This window comes from Protopterus annectens, chromosome 2.part1 (assembly GCF_019279795.1).
Source record: "Protopterus annectens isolate FY-2018-M chromosome 2.part1, PAN1.0, whole genome shotgun sequence".
Lineage (NCBI taxonomy): Eukaryota > Metazoa > Chordata > Ceratodontiformes > Protopteridae > Protopterus > Protopterus annectens.
Genome location: NC_056729.1, coordinates 1008114551 through 1008134402, shown reverse-complemented (window position 1 = coordinate 1008134402; position 19852 = coordinate 1008114551). Strand labels below are relative to the sequence as shown.

At 40.4% G+C, this 19852-nt stretch overlaps 1 protein-coding gene across 1 annotated transcript in view; it reads right to left on the bottom strand.

Annotated features, from left to right (window-relative positions):
• The window catches only part of ZCCHC9 (zinc finger CCHC-type containing 9), a 252435-nt gene extending 240192 nt beyond the window's left edge, over positions 1–12243 (bottom strand). Inside the window, exon 1 of the mRNA XM_044062592.1 lies at positions 11265–12243. Coding sequence (XP_043918527.1) covers positions 11265–11672 — 408 coding nt within the window. The 5' untranslated portion in view covers positions 11673–12243. The remainder of the gene's footprint in view (positions 1–11264) is intronic.
• Between the last annotated feature and the right edge of the window lie 7609 nt (positions 12244–19852).

Here is a 19852-nt window from a genome sequence, read left to right as displayed (position 1 = left end):
GTTGTGTTGTGGGGAGGTGGAGGTTGCTTGCATTTCTGCTTTGGAGGTCTCGGTTGTTTGGGCAGATTTTTACTGAGAGCCACCGCAAATGTAGGTGTGTGTTTTGTGCTTGTGTGTGTGTGTTTTGGTGGTGTAGGTTTTGAGGGACTATGTGATGAGTGTGGTGCGGTGCAAGTGTTTACCTTCTCCCCTTGACTGTCTAGTCCAGTCTTCGGTGAAGAGAGCTTTGCTTCCAGTTTGGCTATATAAGTGCATCTCTCACAGGTTGTAGTGTTGGGTGGTAAGAGGAGAGGGTTGTCTGTGTACATGAGGCAATTACTGCATTGTCCCAAGATGCGCAGATTCATCAGGTAGATAGGAGAAAACACCGGGAGCTGACCTTTAGACATGCCTGAATAGGTGCTTATTTATTAAGTACTAAAAACTGCTTTCCTCCAGACAAGTGAGGAAAGTTGAGTGCTGCAGTAATTTGTAACTTATTTAGTGCTTACAATGAGTTCCGAACAAGTGCTGAGCTCAAAGAAACAGATTTGAGTGCTAAAACTTAAAAGCTGGCTAGTTGCAAGGGAAAATTTGAAGAACAGACTTTATGGCGCCAGGAATACTTTAACCCTAGTTAAGTGGGGGGGGTGCTCACAAACGGTCCTGGACACAGCAAATCCGTATCTGTAAAAAACCTGCCACAGGAAAGGGGGGGTTCAGTAAAAGTGGAAATGGAGAAAGCTGGAACAGACGTTAATTCAACGTTAAGAATCTGAGTGGGTTGGCCTTCACAAATGTTCTCTATTAGATTGAATGAATTAATGATACTAGACTGGGAGGAGTGCCACAGATCAAATATACAGTATGGGCGGGCAACTGCAAAGCCACCAAGTATAAGAACACCACAACACTAGGGAGGGAGGCTGGGAAAAATTACAGTTCCTAGCTGTAGCCACTAAATGAAAGTTTTAAACAGATCAAGGAGCAAGCAGACTCTAGAGAATGCTTTTAACTGTAAACAGACAATTATAGTAATGCAAAAGAAACAACAGCCAGTGAAAATAATGTTTTATTTTCTTCTTCTATTCTCTAGCGCCTCAGCTCACCAAAAGCCTTCAAGGAGTAACAGTTAACATCCATTCACAGTATATATACACACAAATATCAACTCATTATACAATTAAATAATTAAACAATCAATTATAAACCTAATTATCTAATTAACACAATACATTAAATTATACAATTAAATAAACAATTATAAACCTAATTATCTAATTAAAAAACAATACATTAAATTACACTTTTCCAACAACATTCAGTATTTAACCCTTAGAAATGAAGCTAGTGAAGGTAGAATAAGAAATGAACTTTTAAGGAAAGAGTTGATTTTTATTTTAAAATATCAAACGTTAACCCCTAAAGGGATAAATACTGAATGTTGTTGGAAAAGTGTAATTTAATGTATTGTTTTTTAATTAGATAATTAGGTTTATAATTGATTGTTTAATTAATTAATTGTATAATGAGTTGATATTTGTGTATATATACTGTGAATGGATGTTAACTGTTACTCCTTTAAGGCTTTTGGTGAGACGAGGCGCTAGAGAGTAGAAGAAGAAAATAAAACGTTATTTTCACTGGCTGTTCTTTCTTTTGGTGGTATTCCAGTCCGTCTACAGTTGGTGCTACAGTTTGGTGTTGCAAGTGATTAATTATAGTAATGCACATTATTATAGTTCCTAGCTGTAGAACACAGAAGCCTCAAAAAATCAAAAATGCAGAAAAAAGCTTGGATAGAGCACTCACAAACAGAAAATACAACTCTCAGTATGAAAAAGCTGTTTACAGTTAAGTAATTCAGTAAACATGCAATTAGAGTAATGAAACAGTATCTAGCAATGAAAAATACAGTGAAAACAGTATAAAACAGTACATAAATCCAGTGAAACAATAAAAAAAGCTTTATAACAGTACGAAATGTAGTAGATCAACTGTATAGCACAATTATAAGCGTTACAGAAGTGCAGTTCAGTGACATAAGTGTAAGAAATAACTTATCCTGCTCTTGGAATCTTAAGGAATTTCCACTTAGTTTCAGTAATGCAATACAATCCACAGCCTGAGCAATACAAGAACAGAATTGTTTTAATGATTATACCACTACACAATCTTTAAGAAGTTCTGCCATTATTTTTTCCCTCAGGTAAAGAGTTTGTTATCCTAATATGCATTTTCCTATGTTTATTTAAATGCCAATCATATACTTGGAAAGATAGCAATAGTTCTAACATAACTTTACTCTCAAACAGGAATAACATATTGTAACAAGTATTCTCAAATAATGTCATCAATGTTTTCTTCCAAAAAATGAATCAATGCTCTCACGTGTGACATTATTGCACCTAAAGGTGAGATCATACTAAACTCAATATCGGTTGATGGAGGCTTCCACTCCTGTAAAACTAAAAACAAAGCTGTTCCAAAACAGAAACATGACCTTTAGCAACATTCATGGTACACCAGCTGTGTACTATGTCAGCAAAAGTTTGCATGTCCCCCGTTTGCATAAACTCCATACTCCCCAGGTTCTTCAATTCTAGATGCCACAGGATTAGAGGATTTGCCACCCTTTGGTAAACCTTCATCTTCTATTTGAGGTAAATGAGCCACTCTCACTTTCCATACACATTCCAGAGTTAGTTATGCTGATTTTAACAACAGTTATGGACCACACATCAGCAACAGCTCCTCGTGGTCCTGCAGAGTGGTGCTAGCAGCAGAGAAATGAAAAAGCGACTACTTTCCAGATTTAAGTATATTTTTGCTGTTTATACCGGTGTGACCTTCTTTTCTTGCTGTAAACGAAGTTTAAACTGCTATTTTATCTGTATTCAGCATTTTTATTACCTGCACTTAAGTTAAAGTTTTGTTTGTTTAATTTTACTGTTGAGGCTGCCCACTCAAGTGGGCTAGTCTGTGCATTTAATACACTGCTGTTTCCCTGCATTTTTCTATAGCTTTCTTACAAAAAATATATATATATATCCTTGTTTTCCCGCCTTTCCTTGACTAGAATAGTCCAGTTTACAGGCTTTGCTGTATTCTGGTCTTTGGGATAGTTCCTGTGTTGCCCATTGCCTTACTTGGATAGAAGGAAGTTTCTTTGCTCACCAGTGGGAGTGGGGAGCCTTGAGCAGCCTAGCTGCCCCTGAAGGAGTGACTTCAGCACAAGATCTAGTAGTAATTGGTCGTTTTAGACCATTTCTAGCTCTTTTGAAGTTCCCGGCATAAAAATCCGCATTTGGGCAATTGTGCGCATAGCGCAGCGCCGGTTAAACAAGTTTAAACTATTTCTGGCTCCGCCAAGTCTGCTCTTCAGTTTTTCCCTTAAAACTGCTCTACCTTCAACAAAACCAGTCTATTCCCCATCTATAAAGCCCAGCACTCGATCCTAAAGCATTTTTACACAGGTAAAGCACTCGTAAACAAAAGAAAGCACTACATCCACCTACAATCCCCTTGAGTACCCATTTCCCTTTAGGTCCTTTCTGACTCAGTTACACAGCAATCCCTTACACTATTCTAGCATGTCGAGAGGTCAGTTACTGGCGTCCTCTCCAGTTCAGCTGGTGAATCTGGGAATTTTGAGACAACCTTCTCCTCCTCCCAACAAATACAAATATATGTGAGAGATGCAACTATATAGCCAAACTGGAGGCTGACCTCTCTCGACCCAGTACTGGCAAAAACAGCCAGGAGGAGAAGGTAACCACACACACCACAAACCCAGTCTCACATAGACCAAACACAGCTGCAAACCAAACACATAAACCCACAAAGACATACTCGGAGGCTCTAATTAAAAATCTACCAAAACAACAGAGGCATCCAAAGCAGACATCCAAGAAACCACTACCTCAAAACATAGCACATGCAACACATTTCTCAAAGTCAGTGTGCCAAACAGTCACAGAGCTTAAGGCCTAACAACATGCCTGATACACTTGCAATAGGTGACTCTATAGTCAGACACACTGACGTCCCGCTCACCAGACTGAACAAGGAAAAGGTTACAGTAAGCTGCCTGTCGGGCGCCAGAATCCGCCACATAACACAAGCACTCAGGTCACTCCAAAGCAAGTACAAATATGACTCAGTCATTGTCCATGCCAGCGTGAATGACCTGAGACATACCTCCCTGGACTACATGAAAAGAGACATAGAGGAGCTCTCTGATTATATAACCCAGGCTGGTATGACCCTGACCCCGAGCAGCATCTTACCCTCACCAAGAATAATGCCACAGTACAAAGATAAAATGATCAGTTTTAATAATTGGCTCAATTACTGATGTCATTCTAGGGGGATCCAATGTCATTCTGCTTGGGATGACATGCTTGACAAGCCACGCTGCTTCGCAAGGGACGGCTTGCACCTGTCACCCCTAGGCTTCCGGATATTGGCAAAGGCACTTGCCACCTCCATAGTGCCTTTTTTAGGCAAGGCTCAAAAAACAAACCCACCTCCCTACAAAACACAAGTGGAAAAAAACTAAGGGTAATGCTGCTCAACGCCAGAAGTCTAAACTTCAAGATGCAGGCTCTCGAAGCTCTCCTCAGTACGGAGAGCATCGATGTCTGTGCAGTGACTGAAACCTGGTTCAAGGCTCCTGAGAGCACCCCAGCACTACCAGGTTATAACTCATATCATGCTTTTCGGCCCCAAAACTTGGACCGAACCACAAAGGGAGGGGGTGTGTCCATATTCATCAAAGACACCCACACCTCTAGGATAGTGGCAATGCACGAAGCATCGGAGACCATCCATGTGCAACTAACCATAGGCAAAACTGCCCTACAGTTTGTAGCATGCTACAGACCACCCTCTCAAACTCAGGAACCCCACTCAGCCTTCCTGAAGACACTGGAGAGTTTGAATGTCTCTCCAAATACCATCATATTGGGAGACTTCAACTACCCAAACATAGACTGGGAGCATTACTCAAGCCCCAACACCCTAGCCCAAAGGTTCCTAGAGTTCATAAACTCAAATGCGATGGAACAACTAGTCACCACTCCCACAAGAGGAGATAATATACTAGATCTGATCATCACAAACATGGGGACACAATGGTCCACACCGGAAGTATACCCCTCACTGGTGAGATCAGACCATAAACTAATCTCACTGAAAATCCACATCCCGCCCCCACCCCCAGCACAAAAGACCACAGTGAGGAACTTCTCAAAAGCTGACTTCACACTTCTTAAGACTGAAGTGGTATTCTTCAAGGCCCCAAGGCCAGTGGAAACCACAGCCCACACCACTGAATCCTTTATAAACGCCTTTTACGGACACCTTCAAGAATGCATGGATCATGCAATCCCAAATAAAACCAAGACCCTTTCCCCCAAAGGCAGGCGTCCTGTCTGGCGGACCCCGGCCATAAACAAACTTTACAACAGGAGGAGGAAGCTACTACAGGACAGAGCAAAATCCCAAAAAGGGAAGGCATCTCTGATCAGTACTAGCAAAAAACTACGATCACTCATAAAATCATCAAAGGCCAACTTTGAGAGAAAAGTCGCAAAAGACACTAAAGATAATCACAAGGCCTTCTTTAGTTATGTTAGAAACCTGGGTGGAAACTCCCAGATATGCTCAGAGTTAGTTCAAAATGACAAAAAATACGCCGAACCCACAGATATTGCCAACATACTGGCAGACAGGTTCAGTGCAAATTCCCCCCTCCCCCCAAAAAAAGGAGAAATATCTATCCCAGCTGAATGTAGCCTCCCTGACATCACAGATGTCCAGGTGAGAGTCGCCCTCTCCAAAGCTAAAAACACAGCATCAATGGGACCAGACGGTGTCCCAGGTTGTGTGCTACATGAACTCCAAGAGAAACTAAACTCGCACATAAGGCTGCTGTTTAATCTTAGCCTTACTACAGGATATGTACCCAAAGAATGGCGTACAGCAACAGTGGTTCCACTCCACAAAGGAGGTGCTTCTACGGACCCTGGAAATTACTGCCCCATAAGCTTGACGAGCCTGGCCTGCAAAGCTATGGAGAGGATCATTATGGAACTCATAAACAAAGACATTGGTGACCTACAGACACTTGATCCTACCCAATTTGGCTTTGTTAAGGGCAGATCCTGCCTTTTGAACTTAGTCGACTTTTTTGAAACGGTCACTAAGGCCATTGATGAGGGTAAGGCAGTTCACACAGCCTACCTTGACCTTGCAAAAGCCTTTGACACAATACCCCACTCGGGCATCATAGACAAGCTCACCAGCTTAAATGTAAACCCATATGTCATAAGATGGGTTGCAAACTGGCTAAAGGACAGAACCCACAAGGTCAGAATTGCTGGAGCCATGTCAGACTAAGCCAGTTACAAGTGGTGTCCCACAGGGCTCGGTCCTGGGACCACTCTTGTTTGGCATTTATTTCTCAGAAGTACAAGCAAACATAGGAGGACTGTGGCCGACAAAGTTCGCAGATGACTGCAAGCTGGGCGCCATAATCGATACTCCAGCGGACACTAGCATCCGTCAGAAAGGCCTCACAGAAACGGATAACGGGTGCCAGAGCCATGGCCTTAAACTGAAAGCCAAAAAATGTATAGTTATACTCTTTGGGAAAAACAAAGTACCCACAAATTACCACATAGGTGGTAATCCATTAATTACGGAAGAAGTAATCAGGGACCCAAGTTGACAGTGACCTCTCATTTGACACCCACATTGCCAAGGTGGTTAGGAAGGCCTTCTATATTGCCCACCTTATCATGAAAGGATTCACATCTAGATCAAGAGAGGTCATTGTGCCCCTATACTCTTCCCTTATCAGACCCATGATTAAGTACAATGCCCCATTTGGTATGTACCTTACCCGGCACCTGCAGCAGTTGGAAAGAGCCCAGAAGTACCTCACCAAGAGGATCAAGGGACTCAAACATATGTCATATTCTGCCAGATTGAAGAAACTCAAGCTCTATTCAGTCGCATACTGCCTACTCAGAGGTGATTATGCCTGACGTACAAGGCCATGTCCAATCCAGAATTAATGGATATGCGCCACCTAAAACAAATCCAAATCCACCAGAGCCACGAGAGCGAGAGACTTGAACCTCAACACAGAAATAAATAGGACATGCTGGAGGGACAGATTCATAACCCAGAGGCTCCCTACACTCTGGAACAAAATCCCAGTCCATGTTAGGCAGAGCCCCTCACGGACTCTCTTCAAGAGAAATATTGACGAGTGGATAGGAGATCGTAGGTTTACCCCGGGGGTCATCTCTGTGTCACTGCTAGACAGAGGCACAGTAAACTACACCCTAAATGGGCTCAGTATTATCATTCCAGGGGGTGGCAGAAGCCACACACACTCTGGCTACGCTTATAAATGCCCTAGGGCAGATAGCTTAGTATGACCCTATGAAAAATCTAGCGACTGTTGCATGCTCAAACTACCACTCTGTAAAATACTTACTACTACTTCAGGCAACAACTGCTCTTCCAATTCTCCAGTACCTCCTCATGCTCAAGACTCAACACCACCACGTTGCACACAGCATTCCCTACACATCACAATGAGATGAGAAAGTTCCATAGTGTCCTGACCAAATTTCCTCTAGTCTATATGAATATCACCTCGAGTCTCCCTTGAAAACATACACCACTGGCCAAGTGGGACGAAATCAGGTCAACAAAGTATAAATAAATACAACACAGAGAAGCAGACTGAAGAGAGGAAAATGACTAAAGAACAGCAGTCAAGCTGCAGAGTCAATACATGAAACAGACAACAATAAAACTATCAATACAATGAAATAAAAGCCAATAAACAGACATGCAGAACTACCAACAATGTAAAGAAATATCAAATTGTCACTCATCACTCAAGTAGCTAGCTGCTGACATCTTGTCACTACGGATTACTTCCTCAAAAGTGAAAAAAAATTGAAACATGTACGATACGCAGCATAAGTTCGTTTCTGATAAGTCAAAGGTACCTGTTTTGTATTAGATCAGTACCCCACCAGATGCACAGTAGCAAGGACAGCCCAAACCCCATCCAACACCTTGCAAATGATTTACTTGTGAAAAAACATGACAAGATCTGCATCCACCATATGAATATTCAAAACACTGAATTGTTCATCTTTAAAAATAGCTGAATACTGAGGTATGTAGGGCATCAGCTTTGCTGTTAAGTACTGTGCAGTAACAGTGCAGGCTACTCTACAGAAGTAGCCTAAAAACTGCAGTTTTCTTCCAACAACTACAACAACTGTTTAACCATAGCTTAGTTTACCATTTCCCAAAAAGTAATGTAACCTCCAAGTTGGTATATTTAAGTAGTAGGGGTGTGGGGGCGCAGAGGGGCTTGCCCCCCTGCAAAAGCGACAGCTATACTGTACAATGCAACTATGAAACTACGATGAAAGTTATTTTTTTTTATATTTGGTAAAATAAGAAAAAAAAAAAAAACAAGAAGAATGGCACAGTACAACCACACAATGCACATTCACGATGACAGTGGCAAATCGGCATGGTTTGTCAATCATGCAGGATTATGTCAATCATCCAGAATTAACAGGTCACGTCACACGCCCTTGCCATGCTCATTTTTGCACAAAATGCCAGTGGGGTACTGATCTAATACAAAGCCAAGGTACCATCTTCTACCTTTAATTGTTGCAACACTGTCGCTCTTCATTATTCATGAACCATGTGCTCTCTAGACATTAGAATGCACAGTGTATTCTTCTACTGCCGAAGGGACATAGGAAAATGTGTAGGTAAATCACAAATTAAATTCAGTGGGTAAAGTGGACCAGCAAAGAAGGCATAAGACTGAAAGTTTGTTCTACCACTACTGGCTACCCATTAAAAGACTTCTTAGTATAAGAATATAAGTAGGTTTATCAAATCTTAAGACTGCATACCGGGGAAGAGACGTCTGTATATAAATACACAAACCCACCAAACTTCATCTGTCAAGGTAGCAAATACACACCTACTATTTTATTTTATTTATTTATTTTACATTTGTTAACCGGGACAGTCCGAATCGATACATGTCCATTTTCAGCGGAGGCCCAGGGAAAAAGCTCCACATGTGCAAAACGTTACAGTCAATAAAAGTTACAATCAATATTCATGGTTACATTAAAATGTAAAATTTAAAAAAATAAGTGCTATATACACACACACACACACACACACACGTTAACATTGCAAATTAACATTTTTGTAGGTTTATAGTATGAAATATGTACAGAAGGCATTACACAGCATTGGAGTGTATAGAATGACATTTTACACAGATTGATGTTAAGGATGCCAATCAAGAGAGGGAAGATGTTAGAAATTAGATGTAGAAGGTTTAAGGACATAGGCATAGAATGGATAGGATAGCAAGTGATAATAGAGGCATTTGAAACATAGCGTTAGAATGGCTTGGATGGCAAGCTACCATCCTTATAAAATTTTTCCAAAGGCTGTTGCAAAATGTTTTTAGTCTGGGTAGGGAAAGTTTATACTTATAGGCAAGGAAGTTATTATTACTGGGTCTTTCACCTATTTGAGTTGTGTTTACATTGGGTTAGTCTGGATTTAGACATGGACATAGCCAATGCCAATTTAGGTGTTTCTTTAGGGATATTTTGAATTGGGGTAGGGAGGATGTAATGGTAAGATCTGGGGGGAGTGAGTTCCATTTCTTACCAGCAGAGTTGGAGAATAAAGATTCTCCGGCTGAGTTGTTGGCTTTGGCAGATTGTACTTGCATTTTGTTGGATGAGCGAAGAGATACTAGGTTGCTGTAGGGGGGTGATAATATTGGTGAGAATGGATGCACTGTTAGGTTGGTAGAGGATTTTATGAATAACTATGAGTTGGTTATACTGGAGTTGATTGAGTAGTTCTAGCCAGTCTAGTGTTTGAAGATTTTGACAGTGATGGGTTCTGTAGGCTGTGTCTGCGGCGAATCTAGCTATATTGTTATAGCAGCTAGTAAATTTGTTAAGGTTTGCTTTGCGAGGATGGGTGAGGCATAGAGAAGGATCAATAGATGTGTTCTAGCTATGGCTATTTTGGCAGGTGGGGTTAAGAAATGTTTAATCCTATACAAGGATCCTAGTTTTTTGTTAACTGTTTTGATGGTTTTGTCTATATGAGCATCATACCTTAGATTAGTATCAATGATTACACCAAGAAGTTTTGTGCACGGTTTTGGAGATTATAGGACCACTGTTAGATGGGATAGTAATATTTGGTGATGTGAATTTACGGGTAGGGGAGAAAAGTAGTTGTTTTGTTTTATTTGGGTTCAATAGGAGTTGGCAATTATTGAGCCAGTCTTCTACTTTGTTGAAGGTGATTTGGGATAGTGACTGTAGTTCTGGGTGTGTGGTGGCAGAGCAGATAAGGGTAAAGTCATCTGCATACTGAATACATGTTGCATCTGGGATAACTTTGGGTAGGTCATTGATGAATATGGAGAAAAGGAGGGGGCCTAATATAGATCCTTGGGGAACAACAATTTACTATTAAATACTAAATTTAAAAATATATTTAATATTATAATACTATTTATATTTTTACAAAGTTAGGGACACATGTTTTAGAATTTAAAAACATAATGAGCAACATACATTCACCTAAAACACACTTAACTGAATGCACTCCTATTAATAATATTTACATTGTTAATTTTCCACTGCTTTTGTACAATACCCTGAAATATGTTAACCTACTACTGCATTGCAGATAAGTGCATCACCTGCCTTGCACAATTAAAAAAAATGTCTAACATGAAATTTTAAATTCCTGAAACTTGTGCTCAGAAGTATATTACTGCACACTTCACGCAAAATTCTTGTAAATACAATTAAGGCATACAAGCTTTAAAAATTGTATAACAGATAACTCCACTAATAAATATTTTAATACATAAGCACAACTGACTCACATATTAGCAAATCTTTCAATCACCGATACCATTACTGTAATTTACTGAGTCCCACCAATTGGAACAAAAGTATATATATATATATATATATATATATATATATATATATATATATACACACCCGCGCACACAAACAGATTTTACGTTTCTGAAAATTAGGGACACCTAAGAGATATACATATCCCCCCCACTAACAAAACCATACTCTGAGGTCGCACCACTCATGGAGAGGGGAATCAAAGTTACCAAAGTCCCAGCCTCTACACTCACCAAAAGACTTACTGCTTACCATGCTGTTTTTCTTCTTGAATTGCCGTTTTACTCTTCGCACCTCGCGGCGCCTATCTTTCTTCTCCAGAGTTAACTCTCCTGCAGGTACTTCTCTGCTACTTCTCACCACTTTACCACCTCGCACATACTGTCCTGTTTTTCTCAAGTATTCCATAAATCCGTTCACATCCTCGTATTCGTAGTCCTTTTTCTTCTTATTCGGTTTGCCATTTGATTTAGCTCCATTATCCGAAGCAAGCGCGGCCCCTGATCTCCGCTGCTCAGTATCCTGTTGATTGGGCTCTTGCACGTTTCCCCCTCCGCTTTGCTCCTTCCCCCCTGCCAAGTCTTGCTTCAGCTTATTCCAAGGGGTAGCATCCAAAGGCTTCTTTCGGTGCACATTGTTTGCACGTGCCCAGCGAGTCATAGCTTTAGTAAAACTAAAAGCAAAACATGAATTACGTAGGAATCAAACAGCTGCTCAGAAAAGGAAATTACTGTTTTAGCCAAAAAATATATCTCTGTATACGTGTATTAGTCAAGCAAGTCCACCAAAGTTCACATGAGAAGTAAGACGGATTATGTTTAATGTTTTCTTGCTGTCAGGGGCTTGTGAACTTCCACAACACGTGTCCTCCACCCAAAAATTTGACAACATGATTGGGTATGTGATTTCCGGTTGGGATGTACTTCCGCGGTCAGTGGATAGAGTAGTCACTGACGTAGTTTTTGTTTCTCTTTATGGGGTCAAGTTACTGAATATGCACTCTCTCGTTACTGAAATCACATTTCTGCCTCGGACCGAAGCTGAAAACAATGCCGCCCATTTAGTTTATCACCTCCCTGTTTGTGACATCAGTAATGATTTCTAACAGTCCCGCTCTGCAAACCTGTATCCCAGTCCTCTTTTACTTCCCTGTGGAATAGCACACTCGGTGTTTTGGTTCCCGGCTTCAAAGAAAATAGTTGGTGGGCAAAACCCCCAAAATAGGGACATATTTTAAATATTGCTCTTATGAACTTAGAATGTTGCTAGAATAAAAGGTCTGGTGTTATCATGCATTTTCTGAAGACTATGTGGTCTGAAACTCAAATGCCTGTCATTATTTAGTAAATTCGATCCTTATTGATTTGCCGTAAACATCAGAAAACCACAAATGTTATGAAGAACAGACTCAAAATGTGAGACGAAAATCTAGACAGTTGAGAAGGCATGGCATCAACTTTCCTGAGCCGATTTTACTGCTTACCCAGTGAGACTAGAAGCTCCAGAGATGTTTTTGAAAAAAAAAATGTACAAAATGTTTCCCCTTGCCTGCGACAGTAGTGTAGCTAGGGTGGGTGGAGAAGGAAAAATGCAATCACCCAATAACGATATTGCTTATTACATTTGCGGTCAAATCTGAGCTCAAAAGCGCTCCGTGTGTGGTCCAAACTGTAGCGTCTGCTTGTTACATTGTAGCAAGCAGTTTGCAAGTAAAAGAATCTTTTTGCTACAGATGTTTAAATATTGCTCTTAGACACTTAGAAAGCAGCTGGAATAAAAGGTCTGCCGTTAGAATGCATTTATTGAAAGACGTGTATTCTGAAACTTAAATGCCCGTCATTATCTAGTAAATTTAATCCCGATTTGCCACAAAAAAAAATCAGAAAACCGCAAATGTTCTAAGGAACAGACTAAAATGTGAGACGAAAATCTAGATTGTTGAGAGGCATGACATCAACCTTCTCTAAGTCTTAGTGCTTACCCAGTGAGACTAGATGCTCCAGAATTTTTTTTTTTGGCAAAAATTATATAAAATGTTTCCTCTGCCTGTGACAGTAGTGTAGCTAAGGTGGGTGGCGAGGGAAATAATGCAATTACCTGATCGCGATCTTTCTTTAATGCAATACCGGCTTTTAAAAGCCGGTATTACATTTGCGATAACACCTAAGCGCTGTTGTACTACATGTGCGGTCTATATATGAAAAACAGTTATTTCTTTGGAAGATGGAAGAGAAAAAAATGGATATGGCTAAAGAAGGAAATTAGACAAACGCCCAAGGAAAGGCTGGGAAATATGATGTTACCTCCAGGAGAACAAGGTGGACCAATACTCTTGCATTTAAAGAATTATTTTAGGATTATTTTAGGATTACACAGTGAACAGTTGTGCACTTCTGCAACATGAGTGATACGAGGCAGAGTGTAAATAGGGATTCTTACACAATGAAGGGAAATAGAGATTTGGAAAATAACTGTGTGGTCCTGATACCTTGAGAGAACAGGAGAGTAACTCTCTCTCTACTGTGTGTTTAAAAAAACCAAGGGATAAGATTTTGAGATCTAAGATCAAAGTGTTATCCATAGAAGCAGTCATGCAAGAAACACATTATAATGGGGCATAGATGAATTGGTGTAAAAGAAGACAGGGACAAATCTACAGAGACAACTATACTAACCAAAGGGAATGGCAATCCAATTTTACAGAGCAATGGGCTCTTTATTAAATAAATGCAAGAGAAAAGCCTGTTGTGCTTTCTGATTTTTAGGAAGGGGACGGGGTTGGTTTAATCCCGCAATCTGTAAACATGTATATTTCAACAGAGTTATGGAAATGTTGGTCGGCCACACTTCTGTTCCAAACTGTTTTGTGAAATACTGTCTGAGGGAGGTGGTATTTACATTCAACCTTGGACTGGCCTTTTCCTTGTTTAGAAACAGTATTACAGAATATACTGGTTAGAGAAAGGAAACTAATGGCATTTGGGGGGGAAATTAGACCATTATTACGCATACAAATATAAAAATCCACTGTTATTTCTATAATTTGTTCATTAAATGTGATAGAGGAGTACTTGCAGCAACAGGAGTGAGCACGATTGTGTGCCATATTGTCATAGTCATATGAATCATGTGGGAAATGTCTTAGGTGGAGGTGGGGGCTCAAAACTAATGCAATGCTGTATCCGCTTACTAAGTAAAACCTAAGTAAGTATTCTGGAGATGTACGGAGGTATTCTTAAACAAGAATACTTGAAGTAATATACACAATGAATGGTATATATCATATGCAGATGACCACATAATGGAATGCAGATAAGATTCCTTTATTGTTGTTGCATAAGTACAACAAAATTTGTAGAAGTCCTCCTAAGGTGCATTCCCATGTGATGAACTTGAATAAATAAGAGAATTCAATACAATGTAATGCAATGCCATAAACAACTGTTGTTATTGCACTTGGGTATATCACACATGGAAGGAATAAAGGTGTACAGGAATGTAAACATATATTTTATAGTGCAAATGACTACTATCTGTACTCAATTTGAGTATTTAGCATTGTTCAGGTCACATGTGGATCTGGGATAGAAACTGTTCTTAAGTCTGTTTGTCCTAGATGGAATGGACCTGAACTGTCTGCCAGAAGGCAGCAGTTCAAACAGATAATGTCCAGGGTGAGATGGGTCTTTCAAGATGTTGGTTGCCCTACTCACACAGTGAGAGATGAAAAGTTCCTCCAAAGAGGACAGTGAGCAGCCAATGATCTTCTGGGAAGAGTTAATGATCCTTTTAAGGGCCTTCTTGTCTGCCACTGGACTTTTGGCATACCACATGGAAATGCAGTATGTCAGCACACTTTCAATAAAACAGCAGTAAAAAGACACCAGTAGCTTCTCTTGCAGGTTATTTTTCCTGAGGGCCTTCAGGAAATGGAGACTGTGCAATGCCTTCTTGACTGACTCTGTGGAGTTTATGTACTAAGAGAGATCTTCTGCCACATGTACACCTAGAAACTTGATGGCAGGAACCCTTTCCACACAATCTCCATGGATGTATATTGGGTTGTGATCTGTGTTGTGCCTCCAGAAATCTATTATGAGTAGTACAGTTCAAGGCAAGGTTGTTCTCAGTACACCATGCAGCCAGTCTTTGAACTTTATCTCTATATGCTGTCTCGTCTCCTCCTGGAATAAGTCCAATCACTGTGGTGTCATCTGCAAACTTAATGATAGTATTAGTAGAATGAGAGGGGACACATTGATGACTGTAAAGAGTATACAGAAGGGGGCTCAGCACACAGCCTTGTGGGTCACCAGTGTTTAGCCTGAAAGTGGAGGAGAGGTACAAGCCTAGTCTAACCATCTGAGGATGGTTAGTCAAAATGTCTTTAATCCAATGGCAGACAGGTTTTGAAAGTCCTAGGACAGCAAGTTTAGTGACCAGTCTGTTTGGACAACAGTGTTAAAGGCTGAACTAAATTCTACAAAGAGCGTCTCATACCTCTCAACTGTACAGATTTTCGCAGACTGTCCAGATTTTTGCCTCATATTTTTGATGTGTTCCTCCTAAAATCTGTACCTTTCTGGCAAATACCTGAGGATTGAAGTAATTAAATAATGACAAACATTTGAGTTTAAGACTCCAAATCCATCAGAAAATTCATACTAATGGAAAACCTATTATTCTATCAGCTATCTAAGTTTGTAAGAACAATATTTAAAATCTGTCCTTGTTGGTCCTCCCATCATTTTTAGGGTTTGTCCAGATTTTTTGCTTTAGGAGGTTGAGAGGCATGGCATGATCTTCACATAGCTCCTCTGCTGCTCAAGATGACAAAGTGCAGTGTGTAAGGCAGTGGGGATGGTATCTTCTGTAGACCTATTTGCTCTGTAAGCATACTGGTGTGTATCTGAGATAACTGGGAGAATGTCCTTGATGTGTCACAGAACTAGTTGATCAAAACACTTCATGTTGACTGGAGTAAGTGTCACTGGATGGTAGTCATGGAGACTACTGATGAGAGGTTTCTTTGGAAGTGGAATGATCATAATTGACTTTAGACAAGATGGAATAGTAGACTTCAACAGACACAGGTTGAAGATCTTTCTGAAGACCCCACAGAGCTGGTCGACACATTCTTTCAGCACCCATCCTGTCACTCCATCAGGGCTAGCAGCCTTTCTTGGATTAACTGCTTTGAGCATACGTCTTAAATCATGCTCTTGTGCTATGATGGTGTGGTTGTAGGAGGCTTTTATAGATTATGTGAGACTGCTGGTGCTTAGGTGTGGCAGTGTCTACTGTTTCCACCTCAAAACAGGTGAAGAAATAATTAAGTTCCTCTGTCATCAAGGCATCTCTATCAACAGCCATATGGTTACTGGTTTTATGATTGGTGATGTGCTGAATACCTTGCCATAGTCATTGTGGGTCCTTGTTGGTGAAGTGGTCCTCTATCATCCTTTTATAGGCTGCTTTAGCCTCTCTGATGGCTTTCTTTAGGTTGGCTCTAGCCATGCTGTAAAGGACTCTATTGCCAGACCTGAAGGCTGTATTACAGTGCTTGAGAAGGGATCTAACCTCCTTTGTCACCCAGATCTTCTGATTAGGATGCAAACAAATGTGCTTGCTGACAGTGACAATGTCAGTACAGATTTTTATGTAGCTGAAGAATTAATTATCAAGGTGCTGCTTACTGTGCTGGAACCGAAGTCTTCTTAAGACACTAAGGTCTTGCTGGCTGGATTCTGCTGAAATCAAAGTCTAGTTATAGTTGCATTCACAGTCTGTTGCCCACAGAAACTTGCATAATATATATTGATGCAGTATCAAACTCTGTCATAAAAGCAGTAACCAGTAAATAACTTTTTATAACAAATCACACGAACTACTGTTACAGCTTTAGGTGCTGTGCTACTTTACTTCTCAAACAGCATTGACGATGTGAGAGATACAATATTACCTCGGAACAAATGGGTGTTCCTACACAAATATCTCTAACAATGTTATCTGCTATAGTCTCTTTATAATGGTTTTACATCCTGTCTTTCTCCTTGGTATTCTATTTTGGTCTTCATATGAAAACATCTGTTTGCTGGTGTTTGCAGAAAAATATGTTTTCATCCTGTAGAGAAATAATGCTGGTATTGTCTTTTAAGGAAACATCTTGTGAAAATACTGACTTGATGAAAGCCTATCCATTCAAACTTCCTTGCTTAACAGTGTCATATAACAGAAACATATACAGATTATTTTCCTGCTGTCCATTCTTTAAAGAAGCTGCATGCATCCTGTTTTTTACATTTTTGCTCTTACTGACATTGTGAAATGCATACATTCTTACTGATTCTGTAGGACACGTCCATTAAGCAAATTCCTTATTTTTCAAGCCACAGTCATTTAGTATGGATGCTAATCACATATTGCTAAACTCTATTTCTTCATTTAAGCAAACTTTATTTTATACCTTAATTTATGTTGTATATTTATAGCAAAATTACTTTCAACCTTAATACCTTGTTGAGCATACTCTAATAGTAGCAGAGTACCATTGATGTGTACTCTTCCAGATCCTGATCATCAAAAATGTTTCAGTTACTTCTTTCAAAACAATCCTGTAGCTGCAAGAGTGCACCTCCCAGCCATATTTTAACAATCTTTGTAGTAATCTTGTCTTTTTTCCTAACAGGAGTGTATGCTGGATTCAAAAGTATGGACAAATGGTCTGACTGGCCTAAATGAGGCAGCTGTTTTACCCTACAGCCCTCTTTGATATTTGAGTAGGCTTTGTAAAGTGTATTCTCCTCCCTGGTTGCACATTTGATGTGTTGATGAAATTTTTGGAGAACTGACATTGTCCGTTTGATTGAAATCACCAGTTATGATATGAACAGCTTCAGGATGGATGTTTTGTTGCAAGTTAGTGATGTCAAACAGGTGTCCTAAAGCTGTGCAGGCACTGGCATCTGATGAAATGTAAACAACTGTAACTTTAACAGCAGTGAACTCCCGAGGTAAATAAAAGGGCCTGCATTTGATTGTCATATGCTCCAGATCAGGAGAGCAGTAACTGTCTACAATCTTTGCGTTGGTACACCAGCTGTTATTGTCTTAGCTCTCCACCTCTGCTCTTACCTGAGTCTTTATCCATGTCTCACCAAAAAGCTGTGCAGCCTGCCAGCTCAATGGCTGTGTCTGGTATACATGCATGTAGCCATGCCTCTGTAAATAATAAAATTCAACAGTCTCTTACAAGTTTGTTCTCAGAAATCTGTAGCTGAAGTTCATCCATTTTGTTTGTGATAGATCTGCCATCAGCAAGAAATATGCTTGGAAGAGGTGGTTTGTGAGTGTTTCCATAGTGTAGCAAGTAGGCTGGACCTGCAGCCACGCTTTTGCTTTGTGTGTCTTCTCTGCCTTTGTCCCTTGCCTGGGCTGACAACAATCCAGTTAGAGCCTGGTGTTCTTGCTATTTCGTCTGGTATGTTGTATGAGTTTAAGAATTCACTTGTAACAGACTGATGGTGCGGAAATCCGATATGCAAGATATCTTGCCAACTGTATCTAAGATCAGCCTGACTAAACTTAACAGTAAAGAATGTACATATAAACACAGAAAGGACAGAAAACAATCACCGAGATGGAGAGCATAGAGCTGCTATGACTGTGCTTGCCACCATCTTGAAATTAGCCATTAAAATAGGTGTCAACGTGATTATGAGACCTATCCTGTGTGCAAATGATGAAATAAACATGGAGGAGTAATTCAGAAACATAAAATGTGCAAAGTGAGCTAGAGCAATCAGCTTTTCTGAACACCAGTATTTGACAGTGAACAGATTCATCACTCATGATCTGATGCTACAAGCAGCACCTACTGTAGCCAGTTAACGTGTTACTGCCACCTTGAAAGCCAGTGTCTACAATGTTGCATGTTGCTGCCCTCAGCATCACCAAAGAGGCCATCATCAGCTGACATACCATCACCTCAAAGGCCTGGACAATATTTGGCTGTTACTGCATGGAGATACATATATGGAAACTGGTTGACTGGTGTAGTGATGACACAGGATCAAGGGCGATACTGAGAATGCCTACTGCAGTGGGTATAAAGGTTTATGTAGCATTAAACATTCTTCCTACAGGAAACGTTTAACATCTGGCTTGGGACTCTGCAGGAGTTTTCCAGATCTGAACCTCACAAATCATTCACCAATTTCTAGATGTGATGCTGACACATGTAGAGGACCACATGTGGATAGCAGAGGAGATAACCTTCACTATGCAGGCATTCTACACTACAACATAGTCCATTTCCATGAAAACCTAGGTGCCATTGACTACAACCACATTGCCATCAAGACCCCACCTGCTGCATTCAGCATACAGTATGTCAGCTGAAAGGTTTTATACTCCATCAACTGCAATGTGACTTTTTTATTCTTTGTTCAACAGGTTAGTCACACTGGGCTAGTAGCCTCTTTTCAGATGAGACCCAGGGTGGTATTTATACTTCTATATTGCAGTGCACAGAGTATTATAAACAATGTGTGCTCCTTCCAGGCAGTTTCAGTGATTCCCACATCTGGATCACATGTGACTTATAACTATACATAGACGTGCAACTAAAGAAGAAATTTTACTTTACTTGCCCTAATGGCTTGGTTGAACCCCTTCTAGGCTATGGTGGGTACAGGCATCCATGCAAAGCAGCTGTGCACACCTGCAATGTGCAACTCTCATTCACCTCAGCTATATCTGCCATTTGTATACAGCAACAGAGATCCACTAGCAGCTACCAAGCGGGCTGCCATTCCCGGTAGTGGAAACCATGGCGATCT